This window comes from Salvelinus sp. IW2-2015, linkage group LG15, assembly GCF_002910315.2.
Source record: "Salvelinus sp. IW2-2015 linkage group LG15, ASM291031v2, whole genome shotgun sequence".
Classification (NCBI taxonomy): Eukaryota; Metazoa; Chordata; class Actinopteri; order Salmoniformes; family Salmonidae; genus Salvelinus; species Salvelinus sp. IW2-2015.
In genome coordinates, this window is record NC_036855.1 from 10,656,954 (window position 1) to 10,684,870 (window position 27,917).

At 40.5% G+C, this 27,917-nt stretch overlaps 1 protein-coding gene across 1 annotated transcript; it reads right to left on the reverse strand.

The window, feature by feature from the left end:
• Positions 1 to 4,523: 4,523 nt before the first annotated feature.
• On the reverse strand, positions 4,524 to 22,399 carry LOC111973969 (sodium-dependent serotonin transporter-like). Its single transcript, XM_024001442.3, has 13 exons — positions 22,177 to 22,399; positions 20,558 to 20,692; positions 19,994 to 20,213; positions 19,198 to 19,336; positions 18,787 to 18,921; positions 12,902 to 13,005; positions 11,335 to 11,462; positions 11,014 to 11,126; positions 10,771 to 10,902; positions 10,429 to 10,528; positions 9,889 to 9,989; positions 8,734 to 8,901; positions 4,524 to 6,245 (listed from the first exon to the last, which is right to left on the reverse strand). Exons 1-13 carry the CDS (start codon positions 22,397 to 22,399, stop codon positions 6,162 to 6,164), a joined length of 1,782 nt encoding a protein of 593 aa, XP_023857210.1. The 3' UTR covers positions 4,524 to 6,161.
• Positions 22,400 to 27,917: the final 5,518 nt, after the last annotated feature.

Here is a 27,917-nt window from a genome sequence, read left to right on the forward strand (position 1 = left end):
TTTAATCCATAGTCATGGAAACAGAGTGCTCTGCTGGATCTGGGCCCATATTTATAATGCTTGTCAGAGTAGGAGTTCTGATCTAAGATCATGCCCCAATCAACTTGGGCTTGTGCCTTATGCTGGGGAGGGATCTACACTCCCCAGATCAAGGTATGATAACCAAAGCATGAAGAATTACTGTTGCTTCTACACTGATAACGATTGATCATAAAGTTACTGGTCCCCTCCCCATGTCAAACACTTAGATTCAGGAGGCAGGACTATTGAGGGGATAAGGTGACATCTCCCTAACTCTTACCTCAACTCCATCGAACACCTTTGGGATGAATTGTAACGCCAACAGGGAGCCAGGTCTAATCGCCCGACCTCACTAACACTCTTGTAGCTGGAGGCAATGTTCCAACATCTAGTGGAAAGCCTTCACAGAAGAGTGGAGGCTGTTGTAGCGGCAATGGGGGGGACCAACTCATTATTAATGCCCAGGATTTTGGAATGAGATGTTCGACAAGCAGGTGTCCACATACCTTTGGTTTACGTATGGCTCAGTTGGTAGAACATGGCACTTGCAACGCCAGGGTTGTGGGTTCGATTCCCACAGGGGAGTAGTAAGAATGAAAAATGTATGCATTCACTAAGTCGCTTTGGATAAGAGCGTCTGCTTAATGACTAAAATGTCAACGTAGTATATCATTCATGTCACTCAACACACACACACGGTCAACCCAATGTATGTTAGTTTTTTTTTATCATGTTTTTTTTTACTTCAGTAGTACCTTGTGGTGGGGCATTTTAATAATACTCCAATATATCAGGGTAAATAAGCAAAAATATAAATAATATAAGACAAATATAAACAATACATTCAAATTCCATTAAACGATGACAGCAGCAGGAATATTAAGTTACCTTAACAAAAAATATAAAATAATCATATCAATTAACATTGTATATGGCCTAATCAAGACACACGGGGTGGCAGGTAGCCTAGTGGTTAGAGCGTTGGACTAGTAACTGAAAGGTTGCAAGATTGAATCCCCGAGCTGACAAGGTAAAAATCTGTTGTTCTGCCCCTGAATAAGGCCCACTGTTCCTAGGCATCATTGAAAATAAGAACTTGTTCTTAATTGACTTGCCTAGTTAAATAAACGTTTTAAATAACACAACATCCCACTGGGCACAGACATCAACATCTATTTCACATTGTATCAATGTAATTTCATTGAAATTACGTGGAAACAACATTAATTCAACCAGTGTAGTCTATACTGGAGAGAGAAAAAACTAAGATGAATAAGGTTTATATAAAAATGAGGGACCTCGTGCCTATTGTCTAACATTCCAGTTTATCAGACAGATATGCGTAGACGATGGTTTTTTTGATTGTTGATTCCCTTGGATCCAGTCGGACAGTAGCTGTGCATGACGTTGCTGTACACTGCTTCACCGGCGATGCAATGGTTTATACACACAAACTGCCATGACAATCATCACCACCAGCAGGATAGATAAGACGCTAATAAGTACAACTGCAATAGAAAAAAATACAATGTTACAAGCACATACATGAAAGAGATTTTAGACCATTCGTTGCGGCTCCGCCCTCTCACGAGAACACATCGCAAATAAAGAACTACAGGTAGGAGGACTTTGCTGAAAAAACATGGCACTTAATAGGCTTCAATTAACATTAAAATAACAAAATCAAGGTTGCATACATCTACACACGTTATTTAGAAGATAAGCCTACGTTCTTATTTTATTGCCAACAGGTGCGCCCCTGTTGTCTAGGAACACGGGCCTGCAATAGGCTACACATTAACCCGCATAAAACCTTACCCAAATTTTGATTCTGTAGGACTACATACGGCCTTTCATTTAGTTTAGAGTCACCTAGTTGTCCGTTCCCGTTCCCAAACGCGCCAAAGGATAGAAAATACAGAATTAGGCTTTGTCGACTAGGATACAACATGATTATGCGAGTTGGAAAATAAGCTTCCACTTTCCCAGCATAATAATAGCAAAGACAATACAGTATGAAGATGGACAGAAACTGCTTCTCCAATACAACATCCCCGATCACGCTTGTAGGTGACGTCATGTTGACGTTGGCTAGCTAAGATCATGCGCAGGGACTCGTCATCGAGTCTAACGATCGTCTCGCGCAGAACTGCGTATGTGCAGACCGTCAAATCGAAGGCAATCCTTTGATATAAAGTTGTTTTTCACGAAAATGAAAACCTTTCAGTTTATCACTTTCACAAGGTTGGAGTAATAACATGTTCAGCTACTTAAGAAATTGGCTCGAATCTCGGTTGTGCCTTTAGATTTTGAGAAAATTAACAACCAAGGAATAATTTTTCACTTCTCTTATTGGCTTCTCAAACCCCATACTCCCGACTGGTCTGCCCATTGAGCTGAGTCTGTCTGCAGAGTCCCAGTGGCCAAGTTTGATTCGCAAGCGTTCCCGGAAGTTTCGCGACACCCTCGTGATATCACATTAGCCTACACTGGGTCCTAAAGCTGCCAGGTAGTACTAAAAATAAACAGTCTCTACGCCGCAGTATTTCAGTTTCATATCCAGTCTATCGCTCAGTGTTATCTAGTCTAGTGATTGTACTCGGTTACTTATTTAATTAGGCCTACAGTGTGACTTGCGGATAATATATTTTTTAACTTCATTGTGATTTTAACTGGTACTGAATACGGAATTATGTAGAGGAGGGTTATCGGATAGAATATAAAGGATGTGTTACTCTTTCGGTATTTTGTTCTCGGTTCTCTTATATAAGAAATTCTATAGCCTAATAAACATCTGGTAAAGAAAGAAAACAATTCACTTTTTATAGTGCATATATAAGTCATTACTTTCCCTACGTTCCTGAAATGTCAAAGAGCAATGGGGTAAAGTTATAAAGGTTAAGATGCTTGGGGTTATAGAGACTTACATCATTACTGTGCATGACTGATGTATTTGGCCTTTACCACATCATCTGTTGCCACGAGTAAAGCACATGTACCAGTACCAATACAAACACTATTTTCTTGTAATGAGCCCCAGAAGCATAATTGTTTCTGGAAAGTGTCTCTCTACCAAATAGGGCTGGAAATAAATTTGGAGGCTTCCTGGCCCCATAAATCATCACTGCAACAAGGAACCTGTAGGGAAACCGAAAAAGAAGCACTGTGGAACTAGACTTCGCCACCAGTGATTTTGTGCTTGGGGTAAGATGGGAGGGATGAGGTATTGTTCAGAGGCCAACGAGTTGGTGGGTTGATGTTACATTTTGCAAGGATGGGTGATTATGGCAATTATACATTATGCTTGCTCTCTCGCTCTCGCACCCCCCCTCCCCTCTATGTTGTTCATTGTTGCTTAGGAGGTTTGACCGATGAGAAGGCATGCAATCAGGCTCTGGACCTAATTATCCATTTGTAAGCAATCACGGGCACATGTAGTAGGTTCCATCAATTGTCCGAACTCTGTTTTTGTCTTTAATTATGTTATTTTTCTATCTTTGGAACATTAACTTAGACCCCAGGTTAATTAACGTTGTATCTCTATTCTTCCCTAAACACCAGATGGTTCATCTACTCTGTATTTGCGCCTCATATTGATTGACACCCTTGAAATGAAACATGACAGATTGCATAGTGGTAGCCTAGAGGTTAGAAAGGCAGGACTGCAATTAGAGGGTTGCTACTTCGAATAGCAAAATCAAATCCCTGATCTGAAAATGACGAGACAAAATATTCCCCTTCTTGTTCGTCATGTTATACATTATACACTGAGGGTGTCTGCCTTTTGTCTAACATTGTGGCCAGCTGTGTAGTTCTTTTGGTGACAGTGTAGTCCTTAAATTTCTCTGCAGCGTTTCTTCACACAGTGAAGTAATAAGCAGATGGTAATATAGGAGCAGCCATTGAGCCAGCGCTCCTTTCATGTCTCTTCTGCAGGTCTGTTTGAGATACAAGTCTACTGCAACGGCCCACACAAAGGGGCTTTGATGTGTGGCGCTCAGCTCCCCTATGTAGAAATACCCAAATGAGGAATTGTGTAAACAAACCCATTGATATTCTGTTCTCCTCATACCAGAGGACCTTGACGCGATCAAGGTCCTCTGGGGCAGGGGGAGTTGTTCTGTTTAATAAAACATTTAATTAAAACCATTTGAGGCCGTTCTATTCCGTTGTATGTTGATGATTTCTGGATATTGCAAATCAGGCTTTTAATTAGAATCGCTCATTAGGGTGTACAGCGACGGCAACCACAATGACATGAGAGGGACAGCTATCTATAATGGACACTCCTGCCTCCGCACACGTTCAGCTCTGAACATTTACTTACGTTTACTGTTTCTGTCAAGTTGAACAGCAGCAAGCGATCAAATCATGGTTTTGTTGTTATATAAAAAAATATATATATATAGTAATGGTAAGAAGAAGAAGAAGACAAAGAATAAGAAAGTGGACAAAAACACAAGGATGTAATACATGTGTTTATATATATTTTTTACTTCTCATTACATGTATACGATAACATTTGCTGCCACATCCGACAAATACAGGGACCTACATGCTTCCTTTTCTATTTAGAAAGACCGAAATCACAAAACATTCCAAATATTATATAGCATAATTAAAACGGCTTACCACATTATTCTCTGAAGATAAATGAAACTAAGGTTGAGAATAAATGGAGACATGTTACAATCTCTGATAGGCTTTGATTTGGGATTGACTAACAGTTCAAACAGTCTTATCAAATAGAGAGACAATAAAAGTTTTTTTGTTTTATGTCTGGAGAGGCGAAATATCAATACATATTATATAATGCTTTGACCTATCTACAATATTTAGGCAGATTTAAGGCAGAAAACACTGGAAGTTGTTTATCCCAACAACAAACACTTGGGAGAAAATATTTTGTAGTCCCTTTGCAACTGGTATTTACTAAGAAACTGGTAAAATGGGTACCAACTGGTTCAAAACAATTGGGAAAGGCCCAGAAACCAAATGCATAACAATAATTATGTAATTATCATTTCACCTATATTTCCAAGTAAATTCCAGGTAAATAAAGGACTATGAAATAAAGCATAACCAAAAATGAAATACTTTTAGCAGCTTATTTGGTCTCATCTGCTAACTGCATTCTTTGAGGTAGGCCTAATCCTTTTAACTTACATGTTGGTGAGAAACTATTGTTGATTAAAATCCATTGAAAAAACGTTTAAGACATCAACCATTTGTCAGCCACACAGTATAACTTGTTTTACTTATCACACATAACAAATTACATTATCTGTATGAAAAACATTATTGACATGTATATTAATACATCTTTTTGGTTATTCATCTTATTGAACTAATACTCTTAAAAAATATCCCCTGCATTTTATGTTTTGGGATGTTGATGAGATATTTTCCAAAACTGCTTCTCACTGTGGTTGCTTAAAAGGGTACGCCATAAAAAAAATACAATGGTAATTTAATGTGACTGGGTCATGTTTTTGAACTCTTAATAATAACCTAGCAAAAATAAGTCATTGATGAGAAGTGACTGCATTGTGTCCTTCAGTCTTACAACCTTATCTTATTATGACAGTCTTAGTAAGATGCTCTTTGTGATTGTGTGGTTGTCTCAAGCTTTAGAAACCTGTCTTGAGATCAGCCCTACATTTTCTGTCCAAAATAAACTGTATTTTAAGGATGCTTTCAGACTGAATATTCATTCAAATTTGATTTTATTCTCTTTACATTAAAGTCCCCTGCTACACTTTATTTGGATAGTCATACTATCAACAAACTATCTGTTGATAAGCAACTGCTTGCTAAGGTTACAGTTAGGGTAAGGTTTAGAATAAGGGTTAGGGTTAGGGTGAAGGTTAGAGTTAGAGCTAGGGTTGGGATAAGGGTTAAGGTTAGGGTTAGGATTAGTAGATAGTTGAAATGTTACCGATAGTCTGTAGATATTCTGTAGAGCATCTACAGATGTACTAACAGACTATTTGTGTTTATTGTACTCATTGAGCTACAGAAAAAAAGATTTGTCGAACGCTCCATGAGATTGATCTGTGTCTGCTGATTTGGCTCTCGTTCAGGAGTCTGTTGGTAGCAACATAATGTGCCTGGCTGGGTTCTTGGCAACGTGGGTGCTTCTATGGAACAGTACTCATGTTGAGGGAGTCTGTGTGGATCTCTGGCATAATGGTCCTCTCAGGTCTCAGACACACAGCTAGGCGCTGGGGACAACAACAGGTAGACACCAAGGATGTGGAACAAGAGATAGTTAAACCATGTGTCATCCACTTATCACATATTGATACTGTATACAGTATATAAGATATATGCTGCTTTTAGGACCACAAATTACACACTACTAATCTAGGTCTTGTCAATAGCCAGCACAGTGCATGACTGTACATACAGTTGAAGTCGGAAGTTTACATACACTTAGGTTGGAGTCAGTAAAACTCTTTTTTCAACGACTCCACAAATTTCTTGTTAACAAACAATAGTTTTGGCAAGTCGGTTAGGACATCTACTTTGTGCATGACACAAGTAATTTTTCCAACAATTGTTTACAGACACATTATTTCACTTATAATTCACTGTATCACAATTCCTGTTGGTCAGAAGTTTACATACACTAAGTTGACTGTGCCTTTAAACAGCTTGGCAAATTCCAGAAAATTATGTCATGGCTTTAGAAGCTTCTGATCGGCTAATTGACATCATTTGAGTCAATTGGAGGTGTACCTGTGGATGTATTTTAAGGCCTACCTTCAAACTCAGTGCCTCTTTGCTTGACATCACAGGACAATCAAAATAAATCAGCCAAGACCTCAGACAAAAAATTGTACACCTCCACAAATCTGGTTCATACTTGGGAGTAATTTCCAAACGCCTGAAGTTACCACATTCATCTGTACAAAAAATAGTACGCAACTATAAACACCACGGGACCACACAGCCATCATACCACTCAGGAAGGAGACGCGTTCTGTTTCCTAGAGATGAACGTACTTTGTTGCGAAAAGTACAAATCAATCCCAAAACAACAGCAAAGGACCTTGTGAAGATGTTGGTGGAAACAGGTATAAAAGTCTCTATATCCACAGTAAAACGAGTCCTATATCGACATAACCTGAAAGGCCGCTCAGCAAGGAAGAAGGCACTGCTCCAAAACCGCCATAAAAAATTCAGACTACGGTTTGCAACTGCACATGGGGACAAAGATCGTACTTTTTGGAGAAATGTCCTCTGGTCTGATGAAACAAAAATAGAACTGTTTGGCCATAATGACCATTGTTAAGTTTGGAGGAAAAGTCGGGGAGGCTTGCAAGCGTAAGAACACCATCCCAACCGTGAAGCACGGGGGTGGCAGCATCATGTTGTGGGGGTACTTTGCTGCAGGAGGGACTGGTGCACTTCACAAAATAGATGGCATCATGAGGTAGGAAAATTATGTGGATATATTGAAGCAACATCTCAAGACATCAGTCAGGAAGTTATAGCTTGGTCGCAAATGAGTCTTCCATATGGACAATGACCCCAAGCATACTTCCAAAGTTGTGGCAAAATGGCTTAAGGACAACAAAGACAAGGTATTGGAGTGACCATCATAAAGCCCTGACCTCAATCCTATAGAAAATTTGTGGGCAGATTTGAAAAAGCTTGTGCGAGCAAGGAGGCCTACAAACCCGACTCAGTTACACCAGCTCTGTCAGGAGGAATGGGACAAAATTCACCCAACTTATTGTGGGAAGCTTGTGGAAAAGGCTACCCCAAATGTTTGACCCAAGTTAAACAATTTAAAGGCATTGCTACCAAATACTAATTGAGTGTATGTAAACTTCTGACCCACTGGGAATGTGATGAAAGAAATTAAAGCTGAAATAAATCATTCTCTCTACTATCCTTCTGACATTTCACATTCTTAAAATCAAGTGGTGATCCTAACTGACCTAAAACAGGGAATATTTACTAGGATTAAATGTCAGGAATTGTGAAAAACTGAGTTTAAATGTATTTGGCTAAGGTGTATGTAAACTTCCAACTTCAACTGTACAACACCAGGCTGTATCAAGTCTTGTAGATTCCATTAGAGCAGTGCTTCTCAGCTGGTTTACTCTCGGCACCCAAACTGAACCAGGTTGTCTCAGTCGCGACCCAATATTGGCATTGGGAAAAAGAATCGCTAAAATACAATTTGGGAAACTATTTGTAATGTAGTAAATGTAGCAATTAAATGACAAGGGAACAACATTCCAACTTCTTTGGAAGTCAATAATAACATTTTGTCCATATTCTTGATGAAGATTGTTAATAAACTCACTGGTTTGAGACACAAAGTCAACCAAAATAGTGCTGCTAATAGCTCTATATTGAAAATACTGTGAGTGAAGAAAAACATTTCAGAGATGTTTAAAAATGTAAGTTCATTATCATTTCTACCACAGGAGGTTGGTGGCACCTTAACTGGAGCGGTATCAGTGGAATGGTATAAAATACATCAAACACATGTTTTCCATTTGTTTGATGCCATTTCATTTACTCCATTCCAGCCTTTATTATGAGCCGTCCTCCCCTCAACAGCCTCCACTTATTTCTACACACTTTCTACCTGGTTTAAGCCGTTTAAGTTCAGACTGGAGTATTTTTGTTGTCAAAAAACAAACGTCCCAGGTCGCGACCCACCAGTTGAGAATCGCTGCATTAGGGCCTGACCTGTTTCAGTGATCCGGGGGTCCACACCAGCTTGTAGACCATATAGATGGGGATCCACATGAAGGACGAGGCACCGATGATGTAGCCCACCGTAATGCTCCAGTCTGGGTACTTGTAGTCAAAGAGTTGGAGGGGTGCAGGCTTGAGCAGGGAGCTCACTATTATATACTGTGAAAGCAGAGCGACAAAGACAATCAGTAAAGTCTCACACGCCACACTCATATTTTTCTCAATTAGAATTTACATGTGACAATGGCATGCACCCTATTAGATGCCCGTTGTGCCTCTACAAATGTTTCTCTTTATTTTGTGAGATGATCACAGACCATCTAGGGAGATGAGGGCAGAAACAATTTAGCCCATACAAAAAAGGGAGAATAATAAAGAAAGCTAGCTCGATGAAAATGTCAGCTCTTTCAGCAGCGGAAGGCTAAGAGAGATTAAAGGAGATGTATGCAAAGTGAAGGCAGGGATATTAAGTTATGCAGGTGAATGAAATTGCCATTTAGAAGGGTTCTATGCTGAAATGCTTGAATTCTGCAGGTATAACCCATTATGGTGTAGTTATAATACATTGTAATTCTTGCCATGTGCATTTATGACCCTTTTATAATGTCTTATAATCAACTCATAATGAGCCTGAGTAAATAACAACCATTTTGAGTCAGTTGAAATTATGATAGTCCTTAGAGACATAGCATTTTACAAGCTGTATTTTAAGCCACTTTAAAGACTTATACATGCTTATTACAAGTTATAAAGCATTATACCTGTAGGATTTAAGCAAAGTGTAACCATACAGTCTCTGGCAAAGTCCAAATGAAATGTTAGCACATCTGATCCTACACTAACCATCCACCCATGTCATTTAACCTGCCATGACCATTGGCATGTTAGGGCAAGCTCCCCAAAAGGGCCATGTGGAAGATTTGACGTTTGAGATCTTTGAGAGGTTTACAAAAAACTGATAGGGCGCTGTAGGTCAATCAGATTGAATCAGATTTGTGATCTAATGGATGGCTAACAATGTTAAATACGTTTTAATTGTTACAGTATGATGACAATGCTTGCTTTAATGTGAATCCAGTAGTTCATTGTACAATATATTCCATCATTTCAAATCTTATCGGTTGGTTGCCCTATGGTTGTGCTTACCGCTAGAAATGCAGGACTAATAGCCACCCAGCACACCTTCCAGAATAATCCAGGATAATAGCCTAACATGGATTTAATGTCATTGCTGAATCTTGTGATACCTGAAACAAATGAAAATTGAAGAGAGAGGGTTAAACAACACTATGACAACAACTTGAAAAAATTATTCTAAAAATAACTTTGTCATGTGCAATCTGAAAAATGTATTGTTAGCAGGATGCATAATGCATTTCTTCAGCTTTTACAACCACAACAAAATAGGGATTTACATGTTCGTCATTTTAGCAGACACTCTTATCCAGAGCAATTTACAGTAGTAATTAGGGTTAAGTGCCTTGCTCAAGGGCACACCGTCAGATTTTTAGCCGGATCGGGGATTCAAACCAGCGACCGTTTGGTTACTGACCCAACGCTTTTAAACGCTGGGATACCTGCAGTATAACTGAGGCAGTATGAATTAAAATGTCTTTCTAATGCAAGATACTACTAGGAGTATAGGAAGCGTAAACTGTAATATCACCATTAGTTCACCATTCTTACCATAGAACCAGGAAACAGCGATGGCCTCAAGAAAACCAACAGCAATGATGGAGGAACCCACCCCAAATTCCTCCAGCAGTTTCACCACATAGGCCCCACCCTGAGAGAAACACATACTTGTCACTCGTGTGGCAAATGTATCCTTCTAATCAAGTTACTCAAAATAGAACGGATTGTTAATTTACTACTAATTTATATTCTATTATTTAGCCTGTCTACAGTGCCATCTTGAGATGACAACTGTAGCATCAGCAGCTTCCACATCCTAGTCCTCAAGTGCCCTAAAAAAATATTTTCTTAACCTGTTGTAGTCTGTCTTCAAAGTGCTAAATTCTTATTTACATTGGTAAGAGTGCTGAGGGAGCCCAAAAAGCACACAACGACCAAGCCCAGTACAAACAGCTCCCGTCTGTGCGCCAGGTATTCAGGGTATTCATCCATCACAGCAGTAATGATAGCCTCCAGTCCTCCGAACTTAGACAGAAATTAGAGCGGGCTACGTCAATGAGAGTGATTACATACAACAATTAAAGATCACTTCATTTAGAGATAATCTGATCAATCAAGTTAGACAAGTCTTCATACCGTGCTGTCAAGCCCAAGAGTGATCATCATCACGAAGAAGATAATGGCGAAGAACGTTGATCCTGTCATGTTGGCTATGGCCTCTGGATATGTGATGAAGAGTAGGCTTGGACCTGGGGGGTGGGGATGAGGTAAATCCCAGGTTGAGAACAATCTCAAAGCTACAATGTCCTATTCTTGTTGTAGATATAGAAATACATTCTTATTGAACATGTACAGTCAGTTACAGCAGTGTATTAAAAACATATAAATACACTAAAAACAGGTATTGAAGAAACTTTTTAAGTGGTTTTAGAGAGTTAGAGAGTTTTGGCCACTTACCTTTGTCTCTGGCCACATCCTCCACATTCACATTTCTCTTCTCTGCCATGTACCCCAGCATAGTGAAGATCACAAACCCAGACATGAAGCTGGTCAGGCAGTTCACCAGGCTGGTCACTATGGCGTCACTACAGCGTCACAACACAGAGGCAAACATGGTGCCTGTCTGATCATCTCAAGTATTGTCATTCATATACCTTACTCTGGTTTGGTTGTGAACAGTTGTTACATTGGGATTTTGTAAATGTGGCAACTGTCCCCAAAATGGATTACCTTTGTAAGACATGTTCTTGACCAAACTCGCTAGCCAGCAAGCAAACATAGACAGTGGACCATTGAGATACACAGTATTCTAAATGCCATTTTTAATTTCTATGGGGTGGGCATTCACTTTCTTTTCATTAGGATAACCCTGTCAGCAAGAGTAAGTCCATTCACATTCTGTGTGATTCATGAATGTCTCTGAGAAGCAGCAGTGCCACAGTTTCCTCACCTCTACCACTGTTACACTACTAACCACATTAACCACGTCCACGCCAGCCGTCTTACAGGGAGCTTACAATTCAATTTCTCCTTCAGGTGAGCCCCGTCACCCATTCATCTCCCAGGACGCTGGACTCACCATTCCCTCTTTCTAAGCGTTGCTGTGGGACATCCGTTTAAGCCTATCTATTCAACACATTGTAAATTAATCCCTGTGATTGGCCGGTGCTTCCTCCCTCCCCTCCTACATGGGGCTGATGTGTATAAAAGTGAGAGCTATAGTTAGCCTGCCCGAGACACATGTTTTAGTCACTGGATGTCAATGCATGACGGCCTTTTGTGAGAGAGATTGGAAACGCTATTGTGGAGATCCAGCCTCACTTCTACCTACCTCACTGGTGTGTGGGGCATTCAGGAGGAGGAGCAACTTCCTTTTCCACCCTGGACAAGCTTACCTCCTCTAAGTCATACTGGGTTTTACTTTTTAATTGTTTGGAAGTGATTGATTGATTGATGTGGTTCACAGTTTCATATGCTCTCACCGGTGTGGCTCAGTTGGTATGGTGCTAGCAATGGAAGGTTTGTGGGTTTGATTCCCACTGGGGCCATCCTTAGTGTAAGTTGCTTCGAATATAAGCGTCTACTAAATGGCATATGTGAATACAGGCAGATATACTGTAGCTTAATTTATCAAAGTCTCCCATTTCTCCAGGTGTGTTGTGTGCAAATGACCCAAAAGATTGAGTAACACTTTATAATACATTTCATGAATAATTCATTATACATGTTTATAAGTGGTTTATATATTTTAAATGCTTATGAATATGAATGTTAATAAAGCTTAGGCTATATGTTTCTAAATGCTACCAAATAATTAAAGTTATTTAATAATAGTTTATAAATATTTAATTTAATGCTTTTTCATGAAGGTTATCACAAAGAGTTAGGCATAATTGAGCCAAATCGTTAGGGATAAAACTTCTGCCAAATTGCATACCTTTTTTAAAAAGTTACTTCTGTAAAAATGGATAATCAGAAGTGTGTATTTACTATTATTCAAAGGAGTTTTAGTATCAGCTCTTACCGATAACAGTTGTTGGTGAAGGGGTTGTAGCTAGAGAGGGCAAGGAGTACCCCAAAGCCTGGCCCCAGGGAGAAGAAGATCTGAGCCGCAGCATCTACCCACACCTACAAAACACATGGAGATTAATTACACTCACATGACCGAACCTGTGGGATTCTATCTCACCATATTCACTAAATAAGCACTTAGGAAATGTACCTGCACTCTCATAATGTCAGACTTGGTGCTTTGACCTGTAAAGTCAGCGTGCATTACTCGACAGAATGAAGACCTGTATCAAGCTACTGAAGCCTAACTGTTCCTGTCTGTCTGTCTGTCTGTCTGTCTGTCTGTCTGTCTGTCTGTCTGTCTACCTGTCTGTCTGTCCAACCTCGACTCAGGGATCGACTAAACATAGTAAATGAACATTTGTATCCCTCCATTTAGTATGATATGTTACTTTTCATATGGTATATATTAATTTGTGGATGTCCATCATCCATTTCGTATGATATGTTAAGTACTGAATTTCATACAATATGTTACGAATTTGCAATATGCATGATATATAACTAATTCCAATTTGTTGTGGCTAAAGTTAGCTAGGTTCAGGCCCGTGCACAGACCTTTGGTGGAGCAGGTGCTTAAAGTCAAAAAAGGGCACCCCCCCAAATACACTGAGTGTAAAAAACATTAAGGACACCTGCTCTTTCCATGTCATAGACCGACCAGGTGAATCCAGGTGAAAGCTATGATCCCTTATTGATGTCACTTGTTAAATCCACTTCAATCGGTGCATATGAAGGGGAGGAGACAGGTTAAAGAATGCTTTTTAAGCCTTGAGACAATTGAGACATGGATTGTGTATGTGTGCCATTCAGAGGGTGAATGGGCAAGACAGCATATTTAAGTCCCTTTGAATGGGGTATGGTAGTAGGTGCCAGGCGCACCGGTTTGTGTCAAGAGCTGCTGGGTTTTCCACACTCAAGAGTTTCATGTGTGTATCAAGAATGGTCCACCACCCAAAGGACATTCAGCCAACTTGACACAACTGTGGAAACATTGAAGCTAGCATGGGCCAGAATCGATGCAGCGCGAAACATCTCCGTCGCATAGAGTTGATCAGGTTGTTGATTGTGGCCTGTGGAATGTTGTCCCAATCCTCTTCAATATTCAATGGCTGTGCAAAGTTGCTGGATATTGGTGGGATATCCTCAATGGGTTACATGTCTGGTTAATTTGCAGGCCATGTAAGAACAGCTTCAAGGAATTGTGTACAGATCCTTGTGACATGGGGCCGTGCATTATCATGCTGAAACATGAGATGAATGGCAGGGGATAAATGGTATGACAATGGACCTCAGGATCTTGTCATGGCACCTCTGTGCGTTAAAATTGCCATGGATAAAATGCAATTGTGTTTGCCTGCACATACCATAAACCCACTGCCACCATGGGGCACTCTGTTCACAATGTTGACATCAGCAAACCGCTCGCCCACACGACGCTATACACGTGGTCTGCGGTTGTGAGGCTGGTTGAGGTACTGCCAAATTCTCTAAAACGATGTTGGAGACAGCTTATGGTAGAGAAATGAACATTCAATTATCTTGCAACAGCTCTGGTGGACATTCCTGCAGTCAGCATGCCATTTGCATGCTCCCTCAAAACTTGAGACATCTGTGGTATTGTGTTGTGTGACAAAACTGCACATTTTAGAGTGGCCTTTTATTGTCCCCAGCACAAGGTGCACCTGTGTAATGATCATGCTGTTGAATCAGCTTCTTCATATGCCACACCAGTGAGGTGGATGGATTATCTTGGCAAAGGACAAATGCTCACTAACAGGGATGTAAACAACATTGTGCACAAAATTTGACATAAATTATATTTTTGTGCATATGGGAAATTTCTGGAATCTTTTATTTCAGCTCATGAAACATGGGACCAGAACTTTACATGTGACATTAATATTTTTGTTCGGTGTATATCTATACAGTACTAGTCAAACTCATTCATGGGTTTTTCTTTATTTTTACTATTTTCTATATTGTAGAATAATCCAAACTATGAAATAATACATATGGAATCATGTAGTAACCAAAAAAGTGTCCAACAAATCTAAATATATGTTTTATTTGAGATTCTTCAAATAGCCACCATTTGCCTTGATGACAGCTTTGGATGCTCTTCGCATTCTCTCAACCAGATTCCCCTGGAATGATTTCCAACAGTCTTGAAGGAGTTCCCACATACGCTGAGCACTTGTTGGCTGCTTTTCCTTCACTCTGCGGTCCGACTCATCCCAAACCATCTCCATTTGGTTGAGGTCGGGGGATTGTGGAGGCCAGGTCATCTGATGCAGCACTCCATCACTCTCCTTCTTGGTAAAATAGCCCTTACACAGCGTGGAGGTGTGTTGGGTCATTGTCCTGTTGAAAAACAAATGATAGTCCCACTAAGCCCAAACCAGATGGGATAGAGTTGTAAATAAATCCCAGACAGTGTCACCAGCAAAGCACCCCCACACCATAACACCTCCTCCACACATGCGGAGATCATCCGTTCACCCACACTCCAATTTGGACTCCAGACGAAACGACAAATTTCCACCAGTCTAATGTCCATTGCTCGTGTTTCTTGGCCCAAGCAAGTCTCTTGGTATTATTGGTGTCCTTTAGTAGTGGTTTCTTTGCAGCAATTCGACCATGAAGGCCTGATTCACACAGTCTCCTCTGAACAGTTTATGTTCAGATGTGTCTGTTACTTGAACTCTGTGAAGCATTTATTTGGGCTGCAATTTCTGAGGCTGGTAACCCTAATGAACTTATCCTCTGCAGCAGAGGTAACTCTGGGTCTTCCATTCCTGTGGCGGTCGTCATGAGAGTCAGTTTCATCATAGCGCTTGATGGTTTTTGTGACTGCACTTGAAGAAACTTTCAAAGTTCTTGAAATGTTCCGCATTGACTGACCTTCATGTCTTAAAGTAACGATGGACTGTCGTTTCTCATTGCTTATTTGAGCTGTTCTTGCCATAATATGTACTTGGTCTTTTACCAAGTAGGGCTATCTTCTGTATACCCCCCTACCCTGTCACAACACAACTGATTGGCTCAAACGCATTAAGAAGGAAAGAAACTCCACAAATTAACTTTTAAGAAGGAACACCTATTCATTTAAATGCATTCCAGGTGACTACCTCATGAAGCTGCTTGAGAGAATGTCAAGTGTGTGCAAAGCTGTCATCAAGGCAAAGGGTGGCTATTTGAAAAATCTCAAATATAAAATATATTTTGATTTTATTAACACTTTTCTGGTTATTACATGATTCCATATGTGTTATTTCATAGTTTTGATGTCTTCACTATTATTCTACAATGTAGAAAATATTAAAAATAAAGAAAAACCCTTGAATGAGTAGGTGTTCAAAAACGTTTGACCAGTAGTGTATAAACAGTACATTCGGAAAGTATTCAGACCCCTTCACTTTTTCCACATTTTGTTACGTTACAGCCTTATTCTAAAATAGATTTTTTTTTTTTACAAATCCCATCATTCTACACACAATACCCCATAATGACAACGTGAAAACAGGTTGTTAGAAATATTTGCAAATGTATAATTAAAAAAAAACTTAAATACCTTATTCACATAAGTATTCAGACTCTTTGCTATGAGACTCGAAATTGAGCTCGGTGCATCCTGTTTCCATTGATCATCCTTGAGATGTTTCTACAACTTGATTGGAGTCCTCCTGTGGTGAATTCTATTGATTGGACATGATTTGGAAGGGCACACACATGTCTATATAAAGTCCTACAGTTGACAGTGCATGTCAGAGCAAAAACCAAGCCATGAGGTTGAAGGAATTGTCCGTAGCGCTCCAAGACATGATTGGAAGAAGTTTGGAACCACCAAGACTCTTCCTAGAGCTGGCCGTCCAACCAAACTGAGCAATCAGGGGAGAAGGGCCTTGGTAAGGGAGGTGACCAAGAACCCGATGGTCACTCTGACAGGGCTCCAGAGTTCCTCTGTGGAGCTGGGAGAATCTTCCAGAAGGACAACCATCTGTGCAGCCCTCCACCAATCAGGTCTTTATTGTAGAGTGAGATATGTAGTTGTAGATATGTAGATGTAAATGTAGATAACACTTTTATTTCCCCTTTGACCCCCATTTTAATTGCATAGACAATCAGGAGAAATCCAGATTATCAAATGTGTCAAACGAGCATGAGGATGTCGTGCTCGAAGAGGGTGTTCATGAAGGAACCAATGGGATGCTCGGGGGGGCGTTTATGCAGCAACCCATGGGATACGCCAATGGGACAAGTGCATTAGTGCATTGCTCTGCATTCACGGTGACAGAAGGGCAGAGGAGGGGACTTTTTTCAAGATTTATGAGTTTATGAGAAATTATCTAATTTGATGGGCAATTTGTTGCATTTAAAGTTACAAGGCCACCAATCAAAAGGGCACTTTTTTCACAGGAGGGCAAAAGGGCAGGCGCTCCAGCATCCCTATGGCTCTATCTGTGCACGTGCCTGGCTAGGTGGCTAGGTGGCTAACATTAGCTAGGGTTAGGGTTAGGGGTTAAGGTTATGTCTTTGAGGCCAGGCTGGTCTGCCTGCCTGCCTGCCTGCCTGCCTGCCTGTCTGTCTATGATAATCCTCTGCTATTCTAGAGATTTAAATGCTATGCAATTTATGTTCTCATTTTAAAATTGTTCAATTTCGGACAGCTGATTTCATCCAAGCATCAAATCATATCAAATCAAATCAAGCACAGTGTTTCTTGCTGAATACATAATAAATACCATGTAACACTTCAAATTAAAGTCTGCACATAATAATATATAACTTTTTATTAGCATGTATTCACCTTTATGTCTGTTTTGTAGTCAGGATAATGATAAGATATTTTAAAGGGGGTCATACATGCTGATGTCAAGTCTTGTAATGCATTGCACATCATAATGCATTATACCTGCAGCGTAAGCACAAATTAAAGGGTGTTCATTGAATTGAATTCCAAAATTGTAATTTTCTGTATTTTCCGATGGATTTCTGTGACCTGTTGTGTCCAGTGACAGTTGTGCTGAATAATAGCCTCATACAGATCCTATTTCACAGCTGTACTGAGTGATCTGAAGAGGAGCATGCATTTGGAGAGGGAGAGGACGAAAAGAGAAAGTGTATGTGTGATTGCGAGAGAATGGAGTGGGGGGCTTTGTTAATGTAAAAAACATCTAAACCAATTACGCATCTCATTATCGCATGCTGTGGCTTATTTATGCATCTCATCTCATCATTATTCCCTTGAACCAAAGCGCTCACTCATACTGAGCCACAACACAGCACTGGACCATCAGACACTAGAAATTAAAGGACATATGATAGACTGTTCCCAATATACTGGTTGCAATGAACTCAGGCTGCCATCCCCATCACCAGAAAGGCAAGTTTACAGATGCAGTATTTTTTGTGCCGCGCATCACAGCACAGCATACTGCACTCGCCTGGGTCAAAATCGCCTGGGGAAAAACATTTTACTGCATTGAATCGAAATAACAAATGCCACACATCCTCTTCATCACCAGGGAAATTACATTATTTTGTATGAGATTGACTGTGTTTGACCACTGCTGTGCACTTCCTTTCTTTGATGGATTTTGACACAGGCAGGTGTAGAATGCTGTGCTGTGACGTGCAAAAAAAACTACTGCGTCTGTACAACCAAATAATGACATAATTCTAACATCCCATGCCAAATTTTTTCCCGCTCAGTCTACTATACCAACTCCCATTTGGTACCAAAATTATCAGACAAGCTATTTGACAGTGTTTCCTGCTCCAAACAGATGATCATATGGAATTGATGTGATCATGTGGAATCTTATCATAACTCACACTGGTCTCGAAGAGTTTCTCCCACTTGGGCTGGAGGTAGAAGACCACTCCCTTCCATGCACCTGGTAGGGTGGCACCACGGATCAACAGGATGAAGAGCACCACATAGGGCAAGGTGGCTGTCACCCACACTACCTGGCACGGGACGGGCAAAGCAGCAGACAGAGAGAGAGAGAGCGATTAGAAGGGAAGAGAAATTGAGATTATAGCCTTGTGAATCACACTGGACATGGTATTGTAATGACCCTAGTCTATGAATGTCCCCGACTGAAATATCTCTCTGTGGCCAGTGTGTTTGCCTTTGGGTCAAATGACCTGGTACTAACCACCACCGTTTTGCTATAATATGCTCTGGTAATTGCCCCCACACACTGACACCCCTTTCCTAGAAGAGTGGCTTGGACTTGTTACCTTCCCTGATGTCTTCACTCCCTTCCAGAGACTGAAGTAAACGATAGTGAAGATGAGGAAGAGGCAGAGCATCAGCTGCCAGCGAACACCCCCCACGTTACGCAGCCCATCGGACTTGTGGATTTCCAGAACATTCCTCCTAAGGTGGAACAATATATGAGTTGTTTACATGTACTTCCTTTGTCTGTAAGCCTCGGCCTACATACACTGCTAAAACTAAGGCTGCTTTGTGGTTCGATATAGATCCTTTTTGAGGGCCATATAATACAGATGTAGGATCTTAATTTGATCACCCTGTTGCAGGAGGAAATATAACATTTGTAGTGTATTTGAGGTTTCAAAAGGCTTTCCACTTTCCACTTTGAAATTTCAGACTTAATTTACCAAACCCTACAAAAATATCAATGAATTATAATCCACATAATAATTCACATCCTGTTGCTGCAGGATTATTTTCCTGCTGTAGCAAATTGGCTCAAATTAAGATGCTACATCTGTGTAAGCGAGCCATTTAACTATCATTGGTTAGCTAAATAGAGCACCAGTTCTTCTTGCAGTGTGCTAAGTTAATTTCCTGTTTTCTATATAGCTTTACATAATCACAGCATGTTTCAACACTTGTAAGCAAGTGTTTGATGAAAAAACGAAAATGACAATGCACTATTGTGAAATGTAAAAGATGTCTAAATATTTAAATGCAATGAAATGATAACAATGATGTCAACCCATTGACGTGGCTTTTCGAGATCATGGTAACAGTATTTCACCGTGCTGTCTGCCACTTACATGCACTTACGTGTAAAATTCCTCAGCAGGTGACCTGGAGTAGTTATTCCAGGTCACGTTGTCTTTCAGGAAGTAGTTGGTGCAGTTTTCAGTGTTCCAGGCATTGTCACAGTTGGTCCAGGGCAGGACGCTGGCAAAGGACGAGTAGAAGTAGAAAAGTGCCCAGGCGATGATGGTGTTGTAGTAGAAGGAGACGTAGAGCGAGATGACACAGATCGCATACCCAATGCCTGAAACCATGGACAGATGGATCAATACCATCAGAGAGTAGAGGTGTGTGCCTCAGTGTCAATAGGCCTATTATGCCATTTTGAAATGACCAATTACTTTGTAGTAGGCCTAGTGTAAATGTAATTGTACTGTACTTCAATTGACCCACTTTACAAATTATTCTACAGTCACATTGTGCTGTAAATACACTGTAAATACACTGTTGAATTGTCAACAGTAAGGGTCACCACGTGAACGTGATAAGAAGATGTGTAGTATGCAGGTAATGTAAAGATGTGCACTAGTGTGGGGTCAGTGAGTTGTGAGGTGGGTTGTGCATGAAGGTAGATGATGCCAGTCCTACCTTTGAAGATGGGGCATATGTGTTTCCATATGGATATGGCACCAGTTCTGTGGAACTGTCCCAGTGCCAGTTCCATGTAAAAGAGTGGCACCCCTCCAAAAATCGCCATGACAATGTAGGGGATTAGGAAAGCCCCTGTACATAGATGTAGAGAGGCGAAATCACAGGTCTGACTCATCACTTTAAGGGGATCACATTGTGTAGATGAAGATGTAGGTCTAACCTCCTCCTCGGGCTATTGCCACAGCGCATAAAGTGTCTGGTGTGCAAGCTAAGATGTGAGACATATTAGGAAGGACAGGCCCTTTACAAATAGTTGCTTCTACTACTTCGTAGTTTAATATCTGAGTAAGAAAATCATCCATGGCATGCATTATGATGCAATTATAATGCATTGGAAGACTTTTAAGTCGTATATGAGGCCCTATATTATGTATTATAATAATTTATTAATGATCTAGACTAAATAACAGCCAGTTTGAGACAGTTAAGATGTTATGCATAGAGATACTTAACATATTATTTAGAAGCCTTGCTATAAGACATTATAAAGGCTCATACATTTTTATTAAACAGGTTATAAAGCATTATTTATCTTTAGATACACTTAAAATACTTTTTAGTATTTTATTCGAAAGGAAATCTTATTGCTCACATAATTGGGTAACGTTATAGCGTCTACGTTTTGGTGACAGTTATTTTAATTGAAATTAATTACATTATTAAAATATGTGAAATATCTTTACTTTTCAAAATAATCCGCTAAATGATTGGAAGTTTTTTTTATATATATATAAACTGTATATCCTACACATGTTATAACTTTAAAAAAATATTTATTCAGAACAGTTATACATGCAAATGGCTACATGGGCTACTTTTAGAGAAGCAGTTCTGTCACTATGGTGGATAAAATCATTGCATCAAGAAATACTCCCTCGAGTCAAATTGCAAACGATAGTCTTCTACAAATGTGGTGTAAACATAACGGTACATACAGATGAGAGACAAAATAACACAAAAAAATACATTAATCAGAGACTGTTTAATTCTTTTATAGCCTATAACCTCGATAGGATATACATTTTCCACTTTCCGTTTTCCATAATAGTGATTAGATTAGAGGTAGGCCTATGCTTTGTAGCCTCATTCAGCGTCCAACAACATTTGGGACATCGAAACTCGTCTCTTTCGAACTAATCTTGGCGGATGAACTCTCCTAGCTAATATTCTAGGCTATATTTCAATCATAAACAGGAAAAACTATGGTACTGTATACGTAGTTCAATGTTTTAATTTGAAGATTAACTAAAAAAAATATTTAAGTTTGTTTCAGTGAGTTTATTATAGTGGGTTGCAGGCTATACAGCCTGTGAAGCTTATTTCAGAACCATGGACAGCACAAGGTATAGCCTGGCTACCCTGGTGCGCGCATAAGAGCAACTATCATTTTCAAATTCTTTATTACAAACAGGTTATGTAAAGAATAATATTTATTAATGGCAGCCTACTATCATATCTACTATCAAGAAAGACGAGACCACATAAATGTAACTAAGGGCATAGATTAGCCCACTAAAATATAAAGCAAATATATCAGTAATTAGAAAAACTCTTACCGCCTCCGTTTTGGTAACAAATGTATGGAAATCTCCACACATTTCCCAAGTCTACCGCGAAGCCAATGACTGATAAAAGAAAATCCATCTTTTTGCTCCATTTGTCTCGTGTGTCCGTCTGTGTGATCACAGGTACCGGCACAGGGTTGGTGTTGTAACCGGGGTTTGAGGGGCCCTGGACGCTCAAGCTTCCCGCTGGGGCCGCTGAGTCTTGGCGGGTCATGGTTGGCGGACTATCAAAACTCAGTCCGCCGTCTGAGCAGGTAAGTTTTAAAAAACTGACAAGCTTCAGAGGCACTGAAGATTCTCGTATTGTGGGCGATGATAGGTCAGACTGGGAGGAGTAAATTGTCAATCACTAGGCTAGTGGAGTAGAACTCCCTCTGCGCACACTAATCAACAAAATGAGCTCCACTCCAACGTCGACGAGAATTTAGGTTCCCTACTTTTTAATAGGTAACATTTTAGACACCCCACCTTTTTAATGTTGAATTCAAAAGGCTTACAGCCTATTCAAGAGTAGGCTTACTAGGCTATTTGATAAGCAGTTTGGTTGAATTGATGTTTTGTTTTAGGTTACCAATATCATTGTTAGGTCACAACAAGTGTCATGATGTATCTTGTCAATATTAAATTGAGAAGGAATTTGACTGGCTGTGGATCTGAATGGTAACTGGCTATGGAGGGACGGAGGAACTAGCTGGCTACTCAAACTCAATGTAAGCAAATGTTCTAATCTGAAACATCTTTGAAGAGGTCTTGATGTTATGGTTCAGGTGGTAGTGTGTTTGCCCATGCAATGTCCCCTGACAAAAGATTACAGTTTCTTCCAATTGCTAACACACTAAAATGACATGCACAGCACAATTATTTAAACTGACACACAGAGAGCAAAACCTCTTCTCAAGTCTCCAAAAGTCTAAACACATTTTCTGCTTTACACACATTTTGCAATTCAAAATGGCACTTTTTAAATGCACTGCACATGGTTCTCTGCATAAGACACAACAATCTGACAAATGTTTGCCATTTCAAAACACTGCCATTCAAAATGACACTACATGAGCTAATTGGCCAATACATGTGCCATCTGGCCAAACACCTCAATGGTTAATTGTTACCACTTCAATCAGGAAGTAAGCACTATGAAAAGACCACAGGTGAGCACCTTTTGTTTTACAACAACAATGGAAGCCGTTGCAGAGAGAGGAAGAGGAAGAGGGAGGGKGAGAATGAGAGGGGGAGGAAGAGTGAGAGGTAGGGGTAGAGCTGGTAGAGGAGTTCATGGCCAAAGAAGACAACAACTTTCAAATGAAATCAGAGCAACCTTAGTTGATCATGTCATCAACCATGGGCTGACAATGAGAGAGGCTGGACAGAGCAACCTTAGTTGATCATGTCATCAACCATGGGCTGACAATGYGARAGGCTGGACAGAGAGTGCAGCCCAAYTTGAGCCGTTTTACTGTCGCCTGTGTCATCCGRACATTTAGACTGGAGTACAGGTATGTAACCAACATTTCTTTCACACTATGTAGTACACCCCATGTCATAGTGTATCAGTTGGGTGACACCTGTTTACTTCATGAATGGCTGATGTCATACACTAACTGCACAAATTTCCTGTAGAATTTACTCTACTGTGGGGGAAATATCTTTTGGCTGCATTGTCCAAGCCCTATATTTTAGTTTTTTTGTTTTTCTAAAGGACTGAGAGATGCAACCATGTTGGAGGAAGGGGCCAAATGTTCACCGGGGTACAGGAAGCTGCCATTGTAAACTTGGTTTTGGAAAATAATGAAGTCAGATTACAATAAATTCAAAGCAACATCATCCAAGACAACACCATATTCAACAACATTCAACGAGTCAGTCTGTCCACATTGGCTCGCATTCTCAAGCGAAACCAAATCAGAATGAAACAACTTTATAAGGTGCCGTTTGAGAGAAACTCTCAAAGAAACAAAGAGGTCAGACGAGCATATGTGGATGTAAGTACAATATTGACTGCAGTACACTACACGCAACATTGTTTCCCAGTGTACTGGATAACACCATATTGACTGCTTTTGTTCTTTGTTTTCAGGGAGTACTGGAAATAGATGCTCATGCAATCCCACATGAGTTCATCTTTATAGATGAGGCTGGGTTCAACCTAGTAAAGACCAGAAGAAGGGGGAGAAACGTCATTGGCCACAGAACCATTATAGATGTTCCTGGCCAACGTGGTGGGAACATCACAATGTGCGCTGCCATCTCCAATACGCATGGTGTCCTCTACCGTCATGCCAACCTTGGACCATACAACACAGCCCATATTCTCACATTTCTGGACAGACTCCACAACATTCTCATACCACCAGAGCGTATGAATGATGCAGACCATCAAAGAACCCGTTCGTTGTAGTATGGACAAGGTGAGCTTTCATCGTGCAGCCCCAGTCCAAAACTGGTTTGCTGACCACCCACCATTTCTCGTGCAATACCTCCCACCATACTCACCATTTCTGAACCCCATAGAAGAGTTATTTTCGGCATGGCGGTGGAAGGTATACGACCGGCAGCCCTTTGTGCGCATGCCTCTTGTGCAGGCTATGGAAGAGGCATGTGATGAGATTGATGTGGGTGTGATTCAGGGATGGATAAGGCACTCAAGGCGCTTCTTCCCTCGATGTCTGGCAAGGGAAGATATTGCTGTTGATGTGGACGAGGCGTTGTTCCCAGACCCAGCTGTGAGACGAGGCGTTGTGGCCAGACCCAGCTGTGGCCTGTGATGTGGACGAGGCGTTGTGGCCAGACCCACTGTGAGACGAGGCGTTGTGACCAGACCCAGCTGTGAGACGAGGCGTTGTGGCCAGACCCAGCTGTGAGAGGAGGCGTTGTGGCCAGACCCAGCTGTGGCCTGTGATGTGGACGAGGCGTTGTGGCCAGACCCAGCTGTGAGACGAGGCGTTGTGGCCAGACCCAGCTGTGAGGCGAGGCGTTGTGACCAGACCCAGCTGTGCGGCAAGATGCTGCCTAATTATTTTTCTTTACTCTTTTTTTCAATTTTCTTTTCAGTTTACTGTTTTTTTGTGAGCATATTTTTATTCAGTCCAATGTAAATATATCTGCTGTGCATATATTGCACTGACTTGTTGGTGAAAAATAAAAAATAAAAATGTTTCAACAAGCATGTGTGTGTATCTGCAAATATTTCTGTGCATCTGAAGAATTTTCTACAATTTGAACTATTTAGTATATGGCAAAGCATACTAAAGATGAGAGTGCTTTCATTATGCCCAACAGTGTGTAGTTGGTTAGACAAAAATCTGGTAGTATGAATGAAGTGTGTGCCATTTCGTGCAAACGTTTGATTTTGATAATGCTATATGTAGTTTTGGTTGCATTGCTTCGTTTTTGCAGGATATATGAGGTATTTTGCAGTTTGGGTGTGTGGTTTTGTGAATTGTGTTAAGTATTTTGATAAAACCAGCCTAGTTTGCAAAATTGTGTTTTAGCAATTGGGAAAAACTGTAATAAAGACGGCTAAGTGTGTGTGTATGTGTGTGTGTGTGTGTGTGTGTGTGTGTGTGTGTGTGTGTGTGTGTGTGTGTGTGTGTGTGTGTGTGTGTGTGTGTGTGTGGTGTGTGTGTGTGTGTGTGTGTGTGTGTGTGTGTGTGTGTGTGTGTGTGTGTGTGTGTGAGAAATAAACCTTGACCATTTTGACCTCTTTAAGTAGACAAAGTCTCAAAGGGTCTTTGCTTCCTGAGTATAGGGAAATGCTTTTGGTGAGGAGACAACAGCTTAACTGAACTAGTTAGGGAATCCACCACTTTTAGCACAGGCCAATTTCAAAAGTCCTAAAGAGTCCTAACCAAATATACATACTGTTGTAATCTTGCAGGTCATTGAGTCGAGAGTGCACCAAATTAGGTTAGTTTGGAAAATGGATATGACAACGAGATAGGACCAGCAGCATTTAAAGCCATCATGAACTTTACACTTAATAATGCGGTCTGACTTGTCGTGAAGAGTTCTAATGTAGGCTTCTGATGCTACACTATTGTTTTATACCATTTATAAAGCAAATTATTTCATTAGAACACTGTATGTGTCAAAAACTGTCTTGTTTTTTTAATAATCATTCATATCTCATGATGAGGATCTTGTCAACGGCTCCTGTAGCTCAAACTTTATTATATTTCAAACGTCAACTCGCTGCCAACGCTGTGACTTGAGACTGAGGATAGGGTAAGGAGCTAGTCAGGGGGAAACGTCATGGCTGCTCAGGCAAAGACTGCGGGGCCCTGAGGGTCAAACCACTACAGTCACAGATCCTGCACTATATGGCACAGGCCATCTTCCACATACAGGCCTGTCAATCTGCGTTGGCACATGGTCAAAAGAACATCGGACTGACAGGGCCTCCCTGCACATGCCCTGGTGCCCATTAGAGACTGTCGACTCTGATCACACATGGACGTGTGCATGATGGCGGCCTTACACTCATATCTCAGGGGAGCTGTCACTGACATCACCGCTCCCACAATCAGAGCGATATGGATATGCACCATTGTTGTTTCTTTCTTACTATTTTTTGCATTTGTGGTTGCTGGCCTTATTCTTGTTGGTCTTGGTACTCTTATACATGTATTACTTCTTATTTTTCTTCTTGTTCTTTTCTGTTCCTATCCTCATTGGTGTCCACATTGTTTTTCTCCGGTGCGTCAGAAGCCCAGATTTTTTAAACTGTCTTCTGTGAACTCATCCTTTCTGATTCAGAGGAATGCCCTATGTGTTGTTATCAATCTAAGCAGAGATTTCCAGCCATCTACTGGTTCTGTAGTCAGCCTGGGTTTACAGGGGATTACAGACAAGCGATGGCATCATTTGGCTGCATTCCTATGAGGTTTAAGGGCATTAGGTACCAAACAAAAGAAAACAGACTGAAACATTGCTAAAAGCTTTAAAACAGTTTCTCTTGTGTGCCTAATTGAATACAACCCTGTTGTGCTTTGTGTATTGTGCTGGTGTGAGCGTTGTGATGGCGTGATAATTGATGGGCCTCCCATCCATGAGTAAGCGAATGGAAGCTGGTACAATGTGTAGTCAGGCAGAAGTTCTGGCATGGCATTAAGGTTACTACATGATCTAAAGCAACAGTAATGAGTGAGTCAACCCAGGAAGGGAATCCCAGTTTTAAAGGCACACTACAGATTTTATGCTGTCGGTAGAAAAAGAGCAATCACACAATAAGTAATTGTGATTACAACATGATAATAACTCTCATTATTATCGCATTAGCCAGAATTTAGTGGAAGAAGAGCGCTGTCCTTTTGAGGCTGTGAAGAGGTATAATAATAATAATAATAATAATAATAATAATAATAATAATAATAGGGTAAGAAGAGGTATTACATTTCACTGCCAGCATAGCCACTTTGACAGTAGCCATTCAGTGTCTATTGGAATTGTGAAATTAGAGTACCTAGAAGCACGGCTATTTCACACTCTTAGTTTCCTAGTTATTTAATAAAGATAAGTTGGCAAATAGTGTCAGGCTCACCAGTGAAGAGGGTTGCAAAATCTGAGACAGTATCGCTTTTCCCAGGCTTTATTCCAGCTCTGAGTTCATTTCAAACTCAAGTGACCACACCTTGACCCTCTTCAAAACGAGTATGTGAACATGTCTACATGTCATGATGTAAAGCATGTGTCTCCTCTTTGGTATTTTGACAGGCATCAGAGAGTAGAAAGCC

What these genes read in the sequence shown, in the direction of transcription:
- LOC111973969 (XM_024001442.3), bottom strand. Translation starts at nt 22,399, where the DNA reads ATGACCCGCCAAGACTCAGCGGCCCCAGCGGGAAGCTTGAGCGTCCAG. An exon ending in GGATGTGGCCAGAGACAAAG is followed by an intron (nt 11,127 to 11,334) that starts GTAAGTGGCCAA and finishes CCCACCCCCCAG; the next exon opens with GTCCAAGCCTACTCTTCATC. An exon ending in CGCTGTTTCCTGGTTCTATG is followed by an intron (nt 9,990 to 10,428) that starts GTAAGAATGGTG and finishes CATTTGTTTCAG; the next exon opens with GTATCACAAGATTCAGCAAT.